The 20,091-nt window shown below is 46.1% G+C and overlaps 1 protein-coding gene across 10 annotated transcripts in view; it reads right to left on the bottom strand.

The window, feature by feature from the left end:
- Window positions 1-13,872: 13,872 nt before the first annotated feature.
- Myt1l (myelin transcription factor 1 like) overlaps window positions 13,873-20,091 on the bottom strand; it is a 291,243-nt gene continuing 285,024 nt past the window's right edge. For 4 of the 10 annotated variants that reach the window (XM_032907576.1, XM_032907568.1, XM_032907570.1 and 1 more), the window contains 2 exons: window positions 17,030-17,173; window positions 13,873-16,728 (listed from right to left, as the gene is read on the bottom strand). In XM_032907576.1, coding sequence (XP_032763467.1) covers window positions 16,588-16,728; window positions 17,030-17,173 — 285 coding nt within the window. In that variant the 3' untranslated portion in view covers window positions 13,873-16,587. The remainder of the gene's footprint in view (window positions 16,729-17,029; window positions 17,174-20,091) is intronic. The other 6 variants (XM_032907574.1, XM_032907575.1, XM_032907571.1 and 3 more) reach the window with 4 other exon arrangements.

Here is a 20,091-nt window from a genome sequence, read left to right as displayed (position 1 = left end):
TAGCCTGTGAGCTTTGGCTGGAGTGGAGGGGGACAGGTGGCTCTCTGCAGTTTTCTGTCACCTACTCTAATCAGTCTGACCACTTCAAAAAATTAAGGTGGAGAGTAATGAAGACCGGACACCAACATCTAGCCTCTACATACATACACGGGTACAAAAAACACAGACATTATATACAGAGACACAAAAGTATAAGAAACAATTCTGCTGAGCAATCACTCCTGCCTCAGTTTCTAGCTTCTCATTCTTTCCTAGAGGCGATACTAACCATTTTCTTAAAACAGTTCCACCCATCGATCTACCTATCATCCATCTACCTGTCTATTATCTGTCTACCTGTCTATCATCTGTCTACCTGACTATCATCTATCTACCTATCATCCGTCTACCTATCATTCATATACCTATTGTCCATCTATCTATCATCTACCTACCTATCTATGTAGTGCTATCTACCCTTTCTGCTCTTTCAGAATCTCCCTGATATCCACCTATTCACCTACTCAACTCATTCATCCACCCACCCACCCACCCACCCACTTTTCAATTCACCCGCTCAGTTTTTTCCTTCCTTTCCTCACTGACCCACCTACCCCCTCATCCTTCTGTCCACTTATCCAACCACTTATCCATCCATACAAACACACACACACACACACACACACACACACACACACACACACACAGTTTCTGTGTCTCAGGAGGACAACTCAGAGGAAATAGTGGCCAAGTTTTCAGCTTTGCGCAATGAAGCACAGTGGACACTCAGAGCCAGGACCATGACCATGACACAACCATGGAAGGTTGTGGGTTGTTTTTTTTTTGTGTGTGTGTGTTTTCCCAGTAAAGTTCTTACACTGGGCCCCTTCACACACTTTTTGTTCATCATCTCCTTCATGTGACTTCTGGAGGCTCTTGGGAGCCTAACATCTCTGGACTGACCTTTGGGTGAGTTTTCTGACCCATTTCCCTCTTATAAGCACACTCCAGGTCCTTCCATCTGCTCTGCAACCTGTTTCTTATTCCACAGCAAACATTTCTTTCTGGTGCTGAGAGAGACGGAAATGCTTGGCCATGGTGCGTTCCAACACCTCCATCCAGTGACGGTGCCGAGACAATGTCAACAGTGGCTGCCCCACTGCCTGCTCCCCTCCCAGCTATTTCTGGCTTCTGTCGTCCATTTATCGAGTGGTCGTTCAACCATGTACACATAGGTGTTTTCACTGTAGAGCCTCATGACCACCTCTGAGTGAAATCTCATCAGAGAGCTTGTCAAAGCCTGGGCCCTAGCAATCCCAACAGGACAGGCTCAGCCATGGGTCCCCATATGCCAACTGAATAGAGGAAAAAAATAAGTAAGCCCAGTTAACCCCTCCCCTCCACAAGCCCATCGTCGGGATCCTGAGGAGAGGTTTAGACTTAGAGGTCCAGAAGCAATGTATAACTAGGTGGCCCTAGCCAAGGTGCATGTGTGGTCCCAGCCCTCACTGACCCATCACTGTCTTAGCTCTGGTGTTTCTTACAAGGAACTCTGGCAAGTTGTCAGAACTGTATGAGATCTTTTACCTGGAGACAAGCCCCTTCCACCTTCCCCTGCTAGCAGGCTATTGGGCCTTAGCCTTTCTCTCCCTCAGCGTGAGGTTCCTGTGTAAATTCCAGATGCTGGGAATCACTGTTCCAATAGTCTCACAGCCAAAAGGTGGGACATGCATCCCTCTTTGGAATATCGTTCTCCACGTTTGTTCCCTTTGTGGATAAGGTGTCCAGTGCTTACAGTGCCTGGCTCCACTATTGTGCCTACTGCCGCTCTCATCTTGCACCTTACTTCTCCCTGGGATACAGACCACACCATCAGTTTCCAGCCTCGATATGGTATTGTGATCCTTTCTCCTCCTCCACCAAACTGAACTCACAGAGAGGCAGACTTACTGTCACAGCTTCCAATGCTGTGACCCCCTCAACCTTCTTCCTTTCTCTGGGCTTCAGTTTTTCAATCTGTAAAGCAAAGATGGCTGCTACACACAGTCAGTGAGGAATAGGTGGGCAGATTTGAGGTGTCTACTTCATCCTGGTCAGTTTGGGCTGTGTTGAGTAAGGCAGTGAGCCCTGAACACATTCCCCGCCACCTGGGAGCATTCTGGTATAGGCTAGATCTTGGTGCAGGAATGCCTGAGAATCCTTAGTAAGTCGGCCCCATCTGACTCCCTGGCAAAGCTAACCACTATACCCACATACAGCCTACAAGGAGAGCAGGTGTCACCTTAGGTGCCCACAGCTGAGAGGTTGGGAGCTTATCTCTCAGCCTCTGGGGAACCATAGACAAATTAATTCAAATATCAGAAATGTTCCTTCCCATAATTCTGAGCCAGGAGGAAGACTGGTTCTCTCTGGTGACTCCCATAGGGAAGATCTACTTTCTACTCCATTCTTAGGATCATGTGTCTGAATGGACACACATTCTCCTTGGTAAGGACAGTGAGGGATTCATGCTGCACTCCAGGCCCAGCAGGAAGTGAGGTGCAGCTGGAAATCTAGCTAAGAAAAACTCCACAAGGTTCCCATTGCCAGCAGAGGCAGGAAGTATTCAAGTCCTCCATTCCATAACCCTATACCAGGGCTCATATTTACCTCATGTTGGCCAAACTTACCTGAGTAGGAGTCCAAGAGGAGCGTACCCCAAATGGATGTTCTGCTACGGCCCACTCCTGGCTCCAGGAAACTAGGGGGTAGGGTAGGGGATGCTGGATGGCATTGGATAGCAGAAAGTTAATTGTGAGCTTTGGCAATTCACCGTGTCAGGTCAGTGCCAGGTACGGGATGGGTGAGGTGGGGCAGAAATTGGAACCAGAAGGAAAAAAGAGTTCAGGCAGCACAGAGTCCTTTCTGCTTCTTGGGAAGTGAGCTGTTGGCTGGCTCTGAGGGCAAGGTCTCAGCAGCGCCTGAGAAACAACACAGCTCAAAAGCTAAAGCAGCCATACCTGGCTGCTGGTCTTAGGGTATGTCCGAGATCCCTAGGAGGTTAAAGCAGAAAGACTGCTTGAACCAGGATTTCGAGGCCAGCCTAGACAGACCAGCAGGGTCTGCTTTTTCAAAACACTGCTTGAGCGCAAGGTGACCTGCAAGAGGGTGGACCCAGCTCATGTGCTGGCTCAGGCCCCTTTGCAGTCACAATAAGAAGAATGTGGATAAGCACTAGTGTCAGGGTCAACGCATGCCTCACTGGAGGATGTGGCTTTGAAAAGCATCAGCCATGCATGCACAAGCACTGGGAAAAAACCCAGGGGCCTCAGCACTGAGTTTGCAACTTTCTGTGAATTTATCATCATTTCAAAATGATGCCCACTAGAGCCTTAGAAATCTAAAGTAAATTAGCAAGAAATACTGTTTCAATCTTAACTTTACATTGTAAAAAGAAATGTTTTGTATGGATAAGCACCATGTAATATAGAGAAAATGGTCACTTAGACAATAAAAATGTGAGACAGTGGAACTGAAGGTACAAAGGGGGATGGTATGGGGACGTGGTGAGAGAGAGAGGGGCCTTGCATCCTGTAGTCGAGCTGAGACTCAGTAATTCCAACACAGTCAGTAACATTTGCTGTGAAAGTTGTCTGCGTAGAGACAATCCTTGCTTCCTGTAGACCTATTTAAAATAACAATGTTAGAACAGCTGTGGACAGTGCTTAACACTTAAGTATATAAGGCGTAATCCTTTTGTAGCTGTAAACCTGCAGTTTTCTAGGACTCTCACCAGAAATTCCATTTAGAGTAAAAAGATATGCCTTTAATCCTGTTGGGCAGTCCAAGGCCGATGATTTTATCCTATCAGATTGTAATTCTATCCAAGAGACCTACTGAGCCACGAGATAATCTCGCTTTATCAAACAACAACCAATTCTTAGCAATCTGTTAAGATGTGACTTGGGAGCCTCAAAATGGTGCCAAAGGTCAGATCTGAGTTTGGAGGGAATCCACTGCTATTTCTAGGTTCTGTGTCTCTGAATAATGATTTAGATAGAGACATATGAATACTAACAGGAAAGGAAATGGTTTATTAAGAGACAGAAAAACACTTCCAGGCCTGGACATGGGCCGGAACTAGAGCTAAGTGCAGGCTCCAAAGAGGCCAAGCTGGGGTCCAAGACCTTCTGTGGGTCATCGAGACAATAAGAGAATGAGAGCTCTGCAGACTGAGCCGCATTTTCATGTCGTACGGAAGATGGTATCAGTGACAGAACAAAGGACTTTATCATTCAAAACATTTATCAAATCCATTAGTGGGAAACACTAATAGGAGGGTTACAGCCAAGCAGGGGAACCCTGCTGCAGGTTTTAGCTGCTCTCTGATGGCATTCTTAGCTGTTGGATTGGTATAAACTAGTAGCTTGCAAGGAATGTGCTTTACAGCTCTTGGAAGTCACAAGGATGTCAGGTTAGATACAGGAGTGGGTGAAAAATGGCTTTCTGGTTACTAAAAATAATCTAAGATAACTTGCGTCTCTCTACAACACTTTAAATCCACAATCATGCAGTTCAGTCATCTGGCCTTGTAGAACATTTAACATGGATGCAGCTTTGTACCTGAATAGACAGGTCTCTAAAAGAGAACTCCTCAGTCTGCTCACATATTTTAGGGAGTAGCCAGGCTGTCTCCTGCTATACAACCACAGACAAATTCACAAGGTAAACTGAGGGTCTCAGAAACACAGACAAGCCCACATCTCTCTAGATTAATGGTTTTTAATACAATGAAAAAGAGCCTTGAGCAGATTGCTGAGCTGGTAAGGGGTGTTGCTGTAACTCTCCAGTGAGGAGGCACGGCAGAGTGCCCAACAATCCATTCCCAGACAGGCTGACTCTCCAACCAAGCACTCAGGTTGTCAGTGAGTGACAACCTCAATTAGGTCCTGGCTAAAGTGAACCTGAGATCTGCTGACTGGGTAAGTACTCTAGGGAGAGAGTGAGCAGCCACCACTCCCAGCTGTAGCAAAGCCCTTGTTGACTTGGAAATGCCAAGGTGGCCCCTGGAGGCACGTTTTCCAACTCTTCAGGAGCTTTTGTCAACATCTCAAGCTACCTGGGCAGTTTTACCTCCCAGCTCTTACCAAACAACCAAGGAATGCCAAGTACACCACCTAAAAACTGGGACTTCAGCTAGTGGAATGTCTCCCAGCTAAAGATCTAATGAGCTCATTTTATGAGAAAGTTCTAGAGTCCGTCTCTGCGATGGTCCCACAACACACGGCAGCTTAGGAGTTTCCAGTTCTGGCTCCAAAGCTCTGCTCAGCCAGGCGTAGAACCTAACATTCCTGCCCTGTGGCTGCCGAAAGTTATCTTGCGGTTATGGGTCGCAAACAAGGTCCCTTTTCCCTTCTATCTGAGTTCGGAACCAAAACAAGCTGTCACCAAAGCCAGCTGTGACGAGGCCAGCTTCCTAGCTTTCGACACACTGAGCACTCAGAACTTAAAAATCATTTCATTTATGAAACTATAAGTGTACCTTGAGACTGATAGGAAATTGAAAGCCAACAGGAAGGCACCTCTATTTGGAAACAGAGAGTGAGGAGCAATGAGAGTGGGCCCCTAGATCAGCCTGTGCATTTTAAGACACCCACCCCTCTGCACCAATAATAATGTATATTCCCTCTGGGCAAATTCTTATCTCCCTCCTCTTCTCCACCCTCCCTCCTCCTACTCCTCTCTCCTTTTCTCTCCCTCTCCTTCCTTCTCTTTTCCTCCCTCCCCTTTCCTTTCTGTATTCCTTGACAAGCCTCTAGGCCACATCAAACTTACCTTGTTGTTAAGGGTGGTCTTGACTTCTCATCCTCCTGCCTCCACTTCCTGGGTGCTTAGAATTACTGTTCTGCACTACCATACTCATTCATATAGTGCTGGGACTCTAACCCAGGGCCTCATGCATGCCAGAAAAGCACTCTACCAACTGAGCTACCTTCCTAGTCATTTATCTCTCATGAGTACAAAACAACGTTGAGTTGGCATTTCTGAACTCCTGGCTTCTGAGTCACATGTCCAGGATCAGCCAGTAGAAATGCCTGAATGATTTTGAATGACACGTGATTCAAAACACTTTTCATATAGATTCTGCCAGAAACATGCTGTAAGGCAACGGTCGTGCCCAGGAGAAACTCAAAGGCTGAGAGGAGCACTGAGCCTCCTCCCTGTTGATAAATTCCAACCAGGCTATACGTCATGCCACGGGTCCAGGCTTCCTCTCTAGCAGGATCTTTGGTGAGTGGGACCAGAGCTAGAACCTACACGGCGAACAAGCGATGCCTGGGCCAAGTTCTGACCCTCACGTTTTAAGAAATATAGGGCAGGTTCCCATCAATGTCTTGAGTATGAAGGTCTCTGTGTGAGCTGTCACCTTGTCATGGTCTCCATTTTGATCCTTTAGACCTTGGATCTCTGAGGTGGTGAGATTTCACTTTGACTGAAAGTTGCACTGCTTGAAACAGTGCCTTGGAAAATGATGAAAAGACCGTCTTCATAATTGTGTGGAGAGCTGTGCTTCATGGTTTTCTTTGTACCACCCAGCCTCTCATCTGCTTCCAGGTTCCCCAGCAATCTATGGGCTGGGCTGTGTGCTTTACCTCACATGGCCTGCCTGTCCATCCTGGTTATAGGATGCAAGTCACGTTGCCCATGGATGGTCAGTGTTAGAGGCAGGGGCATCCCTATGTGCCAGTGTTTTCCAGAGGTCATGCCAGAGGCCATGCATGCCCTGCCATGGAACAGATGCCCTTGATCCAGAACGTGAGGTCAGAAGCTTATGCCCTTCCCTCCAGACCTTCGAGATGTGGACTTCTGTGAGGTGCAACCCAAGACCAGAGTACCGTGGAGAGTCCCATGAGCTCCATGTAGAGATTTTAAATTATAGGAGTAATTAATTCTATTATAGAAAATCTCAGTGTCCATAGAAACAACAGAATCTCCCTGGATTCTTCTGCCTCCATTTTAGCTCTTCAGGCATTCACAACAGATGTCAGACACTCTAGCCCCTGGTCCTGTCTGAATCAGACTCTTTAAACAGGATATTTAAGCCAGGTGTGTTAGCCCACACCTTTAGTCTGAGTAATCAGGAGATAGAAGGTGGATCTCTGTGAGTTCCAGGCCAGTCTGGTCTATACAGTGAGCTCTGGGACAGTCAGGACTACAAAAAGAAACAACAGGAAACAAACAAACAACAGGAAAAAAAGTCCAAAAATCTCTTGGCAAAATGGACCCAAACCTGGACTGTCTATTCAAAAAACAAACAAACAAAACACGGGACCTGGGCTGAGGGTATAGCTTGGTTAGTAGAGTGCTCTTCCTACTGCCCTAGTTTCATTTTTTATAGCTTTAGATACAATGGGCTCATGACCCTACCGTCCCTTGGCCAGTAAATGAGGGAGGCTGGGGACCAGCTGGGCCAAGCTGTTAGTTACCAAACAGAGAAGCTTTGTAGTCGAATGGTTGTGCTTGCTTGTCCCAGGGTCCTGATGCAGCATGCTTGTCCCTTTCAGAGCTGTCCCACCATAGGTAGGTGCTGCACAGCTCCTTCTTATCCTCCAGACTGAAGGTCAGAAACCTCATTCGCCACCATGGACACAGGCTGGTCAGAAGAGAAGCTCAGATTCGCCTTCAGACTTCCAGGGACACTGCTTTCTTAGCATAATGGAGATGCTAACCAGATCTGGGATGATTTCTTTCTTTCTTTTCTTTTTTAAATGTAATACTGTTTATTTAACTTCAACATTTCAGCATTCTAACCATGCAACAAAATAACAGAATGTTGCAAATTGTATTTAGGTACAGAGGGTTCCTGAACTTCTTCTATCACTGCTACTGTAGTTCTAAAAAGTTTGAAATCTACTCTGCTTAACTAAAGAAAAAACTCCAAACACTTCTCATGCCAGCTGACCCCTCGCTCCTCCACAACCAAGAATGTCAGCAGCGTGCTATGCCACTATATATAAAAACAAGACTCCCTGAAGCTAAACGGATGCCCACCGCAGTGTCAACAGGTCCAGCCCCACAGTGCTGGCCCTGAGCTATTGCCCCCTCCAAAAGGCATCTTCCCCTCAGTCTCCACGCCAAACAAGGAGCATCAAGAATCTGTCTGGGTTGTTTTGTTCTCTTTACAAACTATAGATGTGTACAGTTGACAACTCAGGATTTCTAGCCAATAGCCATAGAGTTAACAGTACCTTACGAGTTGAGAACAAAATGCCAGAAACATATTCAAAATGACTTCTGTGACTGAAGCAGTCATAAGAAGCCTGAGGCTAATAGACTCTAAAGCATTGGTTTGGATTTACTTCAGATTACAAGACCTACCTACCCTCTTCCTACACACACACACACACACCGAGCTTCTTCCTCTCTCTTCATCAGCAGCCAGCCTTAAACGACTTCTGACTTTACCTGCAACTGCCTGCATAGGACTTGATGCCACTTACTTCTGGGCTCCAGCCACCCATGCTTCTGCCAGAACTGAGGCGTTTCCCTTCATTTTTGTCTTCATGCACTGCAGTGGGATCTATGTACCACTTTCCACTGGCTGCAGATCTCTGTTTGCTCCCCACGGGTAATGTGTCTATCCCTCTGTCTATAACCACCACTATTTCCCGAGTCCAGGATCCATTCTCACTAACTGCCCATGATCTCTGGCTCAGGACTCCCACTCCTGCAGCCTCTGAAGAATATTTCTCAAATGCACACAATGGTAAGAGGACCTGATGTGCTGGTAAAAGTCACTTCCTCTCTGGAGGATGAGAGGCAGTGGGTTTCCTGTAGAATGAGAAAGGACACTTGCTAGACCAGACTCACTGTAGGTATCATTCCTGCCATCACTGTCTGCCTTCCTGCTTTGTCCCCTACCTGTCCCCTCCAGCACCTTAGGCAGGCAGGCAGCAGGCAGAGTAGCATAGAGCTACTATGCCTCCGTAGTAGCTGAGACAGTGAGCATGGAAGCTAGAGACAGCTCCATGCTGCCCCCTGGAGCATGGAGCCCAGGAATGTCTTTCTACTCAAGGAAAGCCAGAATTTTCTTGGTTTTTCACTTTCATGTGGTTTTGTTTGTTTGCTTTTGTTTTTTTCGTTTTTTAGGTAGAGTAGTTGTAGAACTGGAATTTATTAAGAAGAGATTTTAACCTAGATTTAGGCACAAGCATTACCAAAAGGGGTGGTGCTTAAGGAGAAGATGAGACACACCCAGTTGTGGGCTTCTGAAGAGAGTAAGCTTGCTGTGAGCTTCTCAGGAGTCTTAGCAGTAGCTGTATGGATGGTTTTGGTTTGTTCTGAAGTTACACTGTGGGCTTTAAGGTCCTTTCCTCTCCTCCCCTTTCCTCTCCTTCCCTCCCTTCCCGCCCCTCTCCATCCCACCCCTCCCCTTCCCTTCTTTTCTCCTTCTCTTTATCTTTCCCCTTCCCCCTTTTCTCTTTCCATTTCCCTCCCTCCCACCCCATCTATAGCTTAAGCTGGTCTTGAAGACACTATGTACCTAAACATGACCTTTAACTTACTATTTTCCTACCTTTATGTCCCAAGTCTTGAAATTACAGGCATGCAGCACTGTATACAGTTCATGCGGTGTTGGGGATGAAACTCAGGGCCATTCCCAACTTCCTAAGGATAGCAGCTACCATCCAACTCCTCTGGAAGCTTCCCTTCCCAAAGGCACTCACTTCTGCTGTTCACTTGTTCGAGTCTTTCTGAAGCAGTGATAGTGGCCAGACCCAGGGTCCAACGCTTCCAAACACACATTTTTGTATGTTCCCATCCCAGGTCTCCACTAATTCCCAGTGTGGAGCTTCTCAAACCTCTTGGGGAAGTCATCTTCATGGTCTACAGAAGTTTCTAACTCTGAGAATGGCATGGGCCCAGGACAGGACTGGGAGTTGGTAAAGCACAGAGTCTCCTTTAGGTGCTGCTGGGAAGCTCACGTTTGAGCATTTGCTTTGAATCTTTCCTTCAGCAAGCCGGTGCTCTCCAGATCACTGCTGGCTGTTCTCTATGCTAAGGTGGACTCGGAGCAAGGCCGTCCTTCTTATCCTTTTCTGACAGGTGGGTCCTCAGCCAGTGTTTAAGATACATTTGCTTAGGCTTTAGTATCCTGGGCTGTGTCTGTCAGGGGTCGTTCGAGTGGAGGAAAAAGGAAGGTGGCGTCATTCTGCTCACCTCTACCATAACCCAGGGTATGGGCAGAAATCTGCTCTACTGTGGGAGGTGTAGGGAGAGAACATGGTCCCCTGGCCAGGGTTCTCTTCTGGGATGCTTTCTAAGAAGCAGGTCACTGTCAGACAGGCCTCTGCAAACCTGACTTTTGGAATGGCTGCTGCTGTGGGGCCCAGAGGACTCTAAGGAGACTGTGGAAAGCCTCAGCTTGTGTTGGTGACTGGGGAATTTAGTAAGACCTTTCCCCAGCGCACTCCCCACATGGTCTTAGATGTGGTTTTGTGCCTCCGAATATTAGATGAAATAATTATTTTAGCATCTATTACCTCTACCTCACACATGACTGAAAGTAAAACTATAATTACTCTGAAACCTTGAGAAAATAAACAGTTGCTGGGCCCCTTAGCTTCCCAGCTGTGGGCGACACTTAGCTTTATTTCTTGTGGTTTCTGCTGACATGACACAGTGTAGCAACATGAGGTCAGAACAAACCCAGACCCCCGTTCATTACGTATCCGTTGCTGTGCTAGCATCGTGAGCAGAAGCACTTTTTGAAGGAAAGAACTTGGACTTACTGGTTCCAGAGGCAGAGTCCACCATGGTCGGGAAGCACAGCAGCGGGCAGTAAAATCAAGAAGCTGAGAGGTCACATCTTTAACTGAAAATGTGAAGAAGCAGAGAGAACAAACTGGAAGTGGCGTGAGGCTCTGAACACCCACAGCCTGTTCCCAGTGACGCACTTCCTCTGGCAAGGATCCACATGCCAAAGGTTTCACAGCCTCCTGAAACAGCCCCACTACCTGGGGCTTCAAATACAGTAGCAGAGGGGCACGTCCAACCTTTCAACCAACACAGACCCCACAGCAGGACTAAGAGAAGACAGCTGTGCCTTACCTGAGCCCATGTCACTTTTTATGTCCTGGGAGGTAATTGGTAATTCCATGCTCCATTTCCTCCCTCCTGTTTTCCTGCAATAGATAGAGGGCCCTATATCCCTTCTCTATCCTCCATCATTAAGCCTCCCCACGTAGCCCATGGATTTTGTTAAGACTTTGTTATTCTTTGTTTTCTTACCTTGCCTTGATGAAGAAAAAATGACTCGAGCAACATAAATGACAGAAGGGATAATATAGAGTGGAATGGAAAATGGGTACCATGCTGTTTGGAGAAGAGAAGGGAGAGGACCTTTGGAGTAAGGATGGTCCTCTGTGTGTGTGTGTGTGTGTGTGTGTGTGTGTGTGTGTGTGTGTGTGTGTGTGTGTGTGTGTACCTGTGCAGACACATTTGAAATAGAAAGACAAAATGTAATGCTTGAATTTTTCCCTTGGCATATGGTTAATTGCATGTTGGTTAAGACCCTGGCTCCTCTGTGTAATCTTACTGAGTTCAAGCACCACAAAGTCTGTTTGTCTGTCTGGACATCAACTGGGAGAAGGCGGATATGTCCTGCTGCCAGAATATCAGTCATGGTCATTGTGAATGGAGAGAAGCCGGGCCTCGCTGTGCTGCGTAGGGGCTGGGAAAGGATGTGGCTGTCCCGGTGATGGGGTCAGCTAAGGAGGTATGGCTAGGCACGGGCAGGACCCTTGGCCCAAGAGTGACTGCCATCTTCTGCTGTCAACTGATCCCCTCCCTGCCCCTGCATCCTTTGTGTTTGCAAAGCCATTTTAACACCTGTGGAAGAGGGGACAGCATAAAGCTGTTCTTTGGCACTCCACTTATCCCCTGTGGCCACAGGCCATGGCTTCTTCCCTCATCATCCCCAGATCTGGGCTTAGGTGTTGTGGTTATAAAAATCAAACTTAAAGCTAGGCAATGGTGGCACGTGCCTTTAATCCCAGCACTTGGGACCCCAAGGCAGACAGATCCCTGAGTCTGAGGCCAGCCTTCAGAATGAGTTCTATGGCAGCCAGGGCTACACAAAAATAGAGAAACCCCCCAATATATAAATATTTCTCCCATGAATACACACACACACACACACACACACACACACACACACACACACACACACGCACACACAAAAGAAAATACATGCCTAAACCCATCTCCTTGAGACTGGAAAGTCTGTGAGGAAGACTGGGAAGTCTCAGACAAAAGACTCTGGCACCCAAGTAAGAGATACCACTCTGTTCAGGCTTGTCCTGCCTGTGCAGTCCTGATCAAAGGTGCTGTTCTGGGAGCAATAGCCTTCCAAGGTCCCTCTTCCTCTGATTTTCTTAGGGCAGTGGCCTGGGCATACTTTCCTGCCTTATCCCCCTGCTCTGTTCTTGCTGGACCCACACCAATGCTGTGCTTTGCCTCTGGGTCACCTGTGTGTACCCAGCCACCCTGGTACTGCCTCCCTGGATTTTGGTCACTTACCCAGTTTGCTCCATGATGGTTCGGGCTATATCACTTCTGCAGTGCTCTGTAGAGTGCATTTCTCAGATTTGCCCACGCATTTCTCCATCATAGGATTTTAGGATTTGAAAAAAAAATCTATTTATATTTTCAAGAAAACCATTGGGAACCAGTGAGTGTGTTTTATTTTATATTTATTTTCTATGATTCTGAACATTATTATTTGAACAGGTTTAAATAATGACCTTGCTTCTAGGGTTGCTCCAAGGTTGGCTGGTCTGAGACACCAACACACTGCCTTTCTGTTAGCTCTATCTGTTCCAAAAGACAGGACTTAACAGAACTCCACATGCAGGTCTGAGGCAGAAGTGAAGGAACCTGGAAAAGGGTCACTGCTCCCCTGCTGGCGCGGGAAGATAGGAGCAGCAGCTCCAGGCACTGTCTTACAGCTGCCAGCTAACAGAGTCTGAGGAGCTCACTTGACCTGAAGTGTTTAGTAGCACGAGGCACCACTGGGAGGGAGTTTCCAGTTTAACCAAGATTACAGGGGCTGCTTCCTTAGATTCTGTGTTTTAGGGAATTGTGCACACTAAAGGAGGCTATTGTTGGATTTTAAACTGTGACTTTTATTAATGGAATAGGATGGTGTGCGTGTCACATCTGAAGGGCCAGTTACGTGTCATAGGTGACTTTGTTGCTCAGTTCCTGGCTAACGGCCTGAGAGCAGCACGCCATCCTTTGTGAGCTCCGGAGTCTGATAACCAGTATCATCCAGGTGATGTCATGTGCTCTGCTGTGTATAAGAACAAAGCATGCCTTTAAAATGAATCAGGCAGAAGGCTGCAATCGCACAGCCAGTGTGGGACATTTTGTGAAGTAACTGTGCTGGCCCCTTGAAACCTCTGTGTCCTGGAAGACACACGGAACTGTAGTGATGGGGAGGCACAATGGGCAGAGCAGGTACCTGAACTAGTATGTGACTCCAGGTGAGGAAAACCTGTGAAAGTTCCTTCAGTCCCACCCAGGATGGATACGGGCCTGTGTTCAACAACAGCAGTGCTGTTGGCGTGTGAGAGTTGCAGAAGGTGCCAAGCTGTTGGGAGACATCTGCCCCAATCAACCCCAGGCGCTCAGACTGGATCTCAGCCGGGGCAGGGGTGAGGAGCAGGATAGCAGTAAACGAGGCCAAACTGTCCTCCGGGAAGCACAGCAAGTATGATGCTGGGGGTGCATATCCATCCATCCGTGCCCCAAGTTCCAGCCCAACCCCACAGTGCTACTCCAAAAGCAAGAGACCTGGGGCATGGGCTCCAGGAGCCCAGATGGCCCTCCAGTGAAGACTCAGACCCATTGGAGATCCTTCGTGCTACAAACGTGGCAACACCTTTTTATTCAGAGTAAGATGTGTTCACATCAGCATGACAAAGTTTGTACAAAGTTCACAATTTAAAAATGAAGTATCACAGCAACTTGTGATTCCACACATTTATAGCAAAATTAAAGTGTCAACAAACCCATGCCGTGTAGTACAAAAATAAATCAAACTTCAGTTCCACAGAGAGCACAATAAATAGTTTATACAAAATTCTGTCTTAATAAATGATTACTTAAATTAACTTAGAAATGAATATGAACAATAAGTTATAATAAATATGCTCTGATGACTCACAATAACCCCATGTGGAAGGTCAGCATTCTAACATGTGACACTGTGTGATCCCTATATATAATCACAGATAACTTTTGATTTGATATTATGTACCAACGTTACATGAGCAGCAGATTTGTGCTTAGAACCCCTCTCCATTGTACATAGGTGATAACGATAAGAATCCAAACTGATACTACCTATTACTCTACTAAAAGCATTACTACATTGGCCAAGAAGCTGCAGACAAGACGCGGTGGGGAAATGCATGTGCCGCTATGAACAGAGGCCCCCCCGGGTGTGGGCCTGGGACCGTGTGTATGGCATCAGGTGACAGTAAGCACCTTGCTTCAGCTCTCAAAAAGGCAATTCTGAGCATGGCAGCTACAACTAATCGCACAACAGAAAGGGGGCGCTGGACAGAGAAGGTCCCGCAGAGCCCCAAGTAATTACATAATCTTTTCCCCAGCTCGTTATTAAAGTCCTTGTGGAAAACTGTAAGCTTTTGTACAGTGAACAGTATAAAGTGCCACTGGGATATTCTTATATTTATACATATATATATAGACCGAGGTTGAGTATTGTATCAGAATATTTGTCGTGAGATCCCTGTAGTCTCCCTTAGTAACCGTATTGGGTCAGCCTCGAGGGCCTCCTCTATAACTCATCCACTTCAGTGTCACAAGGCGACTGACACAGGATTGCACACCTCCGTACGGATATATAGGACAAGGCGAGTGCAAAGAGCCGACTGGCACATTGTGGGGACAATGACCCTGTAAGTCCTGTTCTGCTAAAAATATTTTTTTTATTATTTTTACAAAACCCATCCTTTTTTTTTTATTTCATAACAAAATTTTAAAGTACTTTTGTACTTTCTGCATAACATCAAGACATGGAAGAGAGAGATGCTACTAAAAGGAAATCAAGTCGACATCGGGGAACACAACACATTGTCAAAGACTACTCAGAAGGGGCGCAGCAATCAAAAGTGGCCGTATGCATACATATAGTGCAGTCATTTGGGATGAAACCATCAAATTTCGAAGGTATCGACAAATCTAAGATGATCTAGTTTAAAGCAAAAAAGTGCCGCAGTCTATTTAGTTACTTGAACATCTGATTGCACTCTTTCTCAGGTTAGGTCACCACGAGTCACACAAGGCTGTGCAGACGCTAGAGTCAGCTGGACCCAGCGAGGGCAGAACGTGAACGTCCTTGGCCTTGGTGTCCAGAGTGTTCTGGAAAGGACCAAGGCTTATTCAAAGTCAGAGTGGGGGCGGGGCAGGGCGGGGCGGGGAGGGGGAAGGGAAGGGTAGAGCTGCTTTCCCACCCGCCCAGCAGAGAAGCCCATCCAGTAACCAGGGCAAGCACAGCCGTTAGCCTTCATCCTCAGATGTGAAACAAGAATAACCAATGATGATGCTTTGTGAAAGTGAAAGGGGGAGATAAATGCTTAAATTACCTGTTTGCTCAAATTGAAAAAACAATCAACTTCGGCTAGGTAAGCTAGATTGTGGTAACAGTTCAGAGGGGCACGGGGCTCTAGGAGAAATAAGAGAAGGGTGCTCCATAGGTTACTGAAAACGCAAAGGAAATCTTCGTGTTGTCCACCTCTGACAAGCTCCTGTCTTAACGGAGTCTCCACAGTCCCACCATGTAATGTTTAGGAGTTAATTAAAAGTGCTGTTTAAGCTGCTTTGAATCTTCTGCCAAGTTTCCATGGCTTGATGTTGTCTTACAATAAATTACTTATTTCATTTCTTACAGTTAATCCATATGCCATTTCCTTGGAATGCAAAAAAACTCATTTATTGCCCCCACCATACACCATCCTCCTAAAACAAACAAACAAAAAAGTCACATAATATTTCCAAGCATTGTTCAAAAATAAAGCATTTTTTTGCAACCAATTCCTGCTATGAAACAATATGCACACAAAATGTATTTCTTAAATTCCACCAAGTCCTCCAACCTGAGGCAAAGGACAGTGTCTAAAAGTGGCCAGGAGGCCACACGTGATCAGTCAAACCTGCTTTTTTTTCTTTTTCTTTTTTGTCCATTTCAGTTCAAAATACTAAAACATTTAATCACTAAAGCATTAAAAAGAATTTACACTCTATTTATTTTCGTCAGCTTACCTCTTCAGAAATATAGAGACCCCCAAATGTGCAGACAGCAGCAGCTATAAACATTACATGGCAAATCACACTATGTCAGCTTATATGAAAACGTACAAAATGTGAATGTATCCAAAACTAGTCTGCAGGTACTATCTCGAGAGCACACAAAACCATTATGAAGTCTTGTAGCATAACACTGTTCCGACAGAAATAAATATATAACACTTTCTGGTAAGTTACAGCAGCAAGAAACAAGAGGCATCCTTTTTAAGCATGAGTCACCACTAGAGCAGCTGTTCAGACCTGAATTCCTCTCACAGCCTGCTTTATATTTTCCAGTAGGGCTTTATTTTCTGGACTCTGATAACGATCTTGATTTGTATACATTTCCGTCAAAGTAGTCACGTAAGCATCAAAATTTTGTTCATTGATTGGATCCTACGAGATATTAAATAGTAGTTCATATACAACTTTTATTTTCTGAATAGTATATTCACAAAAGCATAAAACAGTATCATAGCATAGAGCCACTGTTTCCATAATACTTAACAGGCCTCCTCAGAGCACACTTAACGTTATGCATCAGCCCCACCAATGTTTCTAGTGGTTAACGGTATGGTTTCAGGGTGGTGACCAAAAACAACCAAAAGCTGAAGGACCACAGACAATGACACAGACATCTACTCAGTGAGGTGGACTGCGGAGGCTCCGAGGCGCTCACCTATGCTTAGTCACTTACCATGTGAGGCAGCTGGATGTTGGCGAGGCTGTGGATCAGGGACTGGCTCAGGTTGGCCAACTCGTGCAGGAGCGACTCATTCTGCTGCTCGATGACTTTGTTCTCCTCCTCAATCGTCTTCAGGTTGCTCTCCATTGTGGTGATCTGAAATCACACATTTGGGTGACATGTAACATGAGGCTGGATGTTGGGAGCAAGCACACTGGCTGAGGGGACAAGGACAGAAGCTTTCTGCTCAAGCAGAGGCTGCACCTTGGGGACCTGAATTGGTGTCTTTGATTCTTTACATTTGAACACATGGTGTACAGTGACCATGGAGGGATTCTGACTGTTCGCTGTCCCTTCACTGAATGCTTTCAGGTCCGGATACTCTCATCTACCTCATCTGTCCCTGTGTCCAGTTCATTAGAATTGGTACTGTTAATTTCTCTGTGTGGTGTTATTATCTGCTTTGATGGGTGCTTTGTCCCTATAGGAACTAGTAAATGTATGCAGGTAGAGTTCTGACTGGTCTCTTGGTTTGCCTTCTTTTTCCTAAGACAGTGGTTCTCAACTTTTCTAATGTTGTGACCCTATAATACAGTTCCTCATCTTGTGATCCCAGTGAAATTATTCCTGTGGCTACGTCATAACTGTAATTTTAGTACTGTTATGAATCATCATGTAAATATCTGTGTTTTCTGATGGTCTTAGGCAGCCCTGTATAAGGGTCATTTGATCTCCAACAGTCTTGACCCATAGGGTAAGACACACTGTTCTAAGATGTCCGGGAGAACTGGAGACTTGCCATGTGTTCTCTACACGGAGTTCCTCTCTCCTGAGCATCTCTATCCCTCTTTCCCTTACTCTCAACTCTCCTTATTTTCTTGTTATCCTTTAACTGCACTTAGTTAAAGTTCCAGGCTCTCACCTCTCATCTCTAGTCAGGGCCTATGAAATTCTAAGAGATACTGAGCAGGAAGGACAGCAATGTTAGTGGGACTTCTCAAAAGAATGAACATGTTTCTTTTGTCCTACTTGGGGGAATCTCTTGATGCCATATGGCTTCTTCCCCTGTACTTACTGTCAAATTAATGTTTCTATCTGTGGTAGTATGAATAAGAATGTCCCCCATAGGCTCCACATTTTGAAGTCTCCAGGGAGTGGCCCTGCTTGAGAAGGATTAGGAGGTGTGGTCTTGCTGGAGCAGTGTGGTCTTGTTAGGAAGTACGTCACTAGGGGCTAAACTTTGAGGTTTCAGAAGCACATGCCAGCTACTACCCATCTCTCTACTCCTGTTAATTGTATAGATACTATGGCTTCCAGCAATCGTAGGGCTATTTCAGATAAATTTCCCCTCTAACCTGCATTTCCCACTCATGTGTCTAAAGGCAGCCAAAGACACCCTGTCATTTCCAGCAGCTGTGTGGAGCACCCACCTTCCCAGAAGAACCTATAGAGACTTGAGCTACCCTGTTTTCAAGACAAAAAATAGTCTCCTATGTCAATGTCACTAAGCAGTGGAGGAAACTACAGGGATTGTAGAAAGGTCTTGTACAAGTCCCAGTCAGAAAGGGAGCTCAAGCTGCACGTGTGGCCTAGAAATTACAGTGGATTAACCTAGCCAGTCCCAGGCCATTCAGATGGTCCTGGGACACTTAGAAGGGTACCCAGACCACTCGGAATAGTGACTGGGACATTTAGAGGGTGTCTGGACACACAGACATAGAACTGTGAGACCCTCTAAGTCTTACAGCCTGGCTTCCTTCCTCTCGACTATCTGACTTTCCAACTCCAGGTGGGCCCTGAATTTAGTTTCTCCTGTGAACTCAGATCTGCATAGCTAAGAACTGTATTAAGGTGCTATGAACCTGGAAGCTCACTCAAACTAGGAGAGGCCTGCCTTCCCTAGTTGTTTTCCTTATTTTTATAGTTTCTTTGTTCCTTAGATCAACAAAAGCCTCTACATACACTGGCAGCAAGGTATCTGTTTTTCTAGGACACTTAATTCCACTGAAGATGTCAAAGCCATTAAACACAGTGTGGTCATTCTCGCAGTCACAGTGCTACAGGGAGAGTATACAGAGGGCATCTCTACCTCCACTCCAGGCTCCTAAAAGCTCTGGTCCTCAACGGTGGTCTATGGGGAGCCTATACCACCTCCAGAGTCAGGCTGCAGGCTGAGTGCTGGGTCAGATCGTGCCTGATTTGGACCTCGGGGAAGAACACTGGCTCTTTACCCAGGTAGCATAAGTCTGAACTCTAGGGGCCCTCAGATCATCTGTGAACATGATTGAAGGCTATGAGGTTAAACCAAGATGGTCTTCAAAGGATAAGCACACACCATAGATTTACTTCTCCTGAGCAAGTCTCATGTCTGCCTGCCTGCCTGGCTCCATATGCCTCCAGGCCTAAATGTTTTCTAAAAAGGCCTTTATCAGGAGTTACTAAAGAACAAAGACAGTTTAAGGCCCAGTTCTGAGAGACATGTGAGACTCTCTCTTTTCCCTTTCTTCTTTCAATGGCAACTGTAAATCCAAAAGGACAACATCATCTTGGAATACATTCACACTGCTTAACTCCTGCACAGTACTGGGTAGAGCTATATGGCAGCACTAGAATAGAACTGCTATGACAAAGGCTGTGGGGTCCAGACACTAACTTATTTGCTCTATGATTCCTGGCTGCTGAAATTCAAAGCCAGTGTGGCATACTTCATCAACACATGCAGAAGATGCACAGGACAGGGACATATACCCAGTATCAGGTCATTGAGGGAGTGGGACTTGGGGAAAGCTCTGATTCATGCGGTCCTCTGCTATCTACCACCACATGAGACTGAAGTGGGATCAAGAGAGGTTTTTAGGGTCTAGACTGAGACTGAGTTACACCGAGAGTTTTATGTCACAGAGAGAATAAACCATAATGTGATGAGTCCCACAGAAACACAGCAGCTGAAGACCAGCTGCAAGGCCGATACCTGCCAACTTAGCAATGGCTAGAAAAGACAGGGCCAGATGTCAGGTAATTTCTCATTAGCAGTCTGCTCTGAGAGTATGATTTCTCTTCATGTTCTAGCATCT

The sequence above is a fragment of the Rattus rattus genome, chromosome 7, assembly GCF_011064425.1.
Source record: "Rattus rattus isolate New Zealand chromosome 7, Rrattus_CSIRO_v1, whole genome shotgun sequence".
NCBI lineage: Eukaryota > Metazoa > Chordata > Mammalia > Rodentia > Muridae > Rattus > Rattus rattus.
This window is presented reverse-complemented; position numbering and strand designations above follow the sequence as displayed.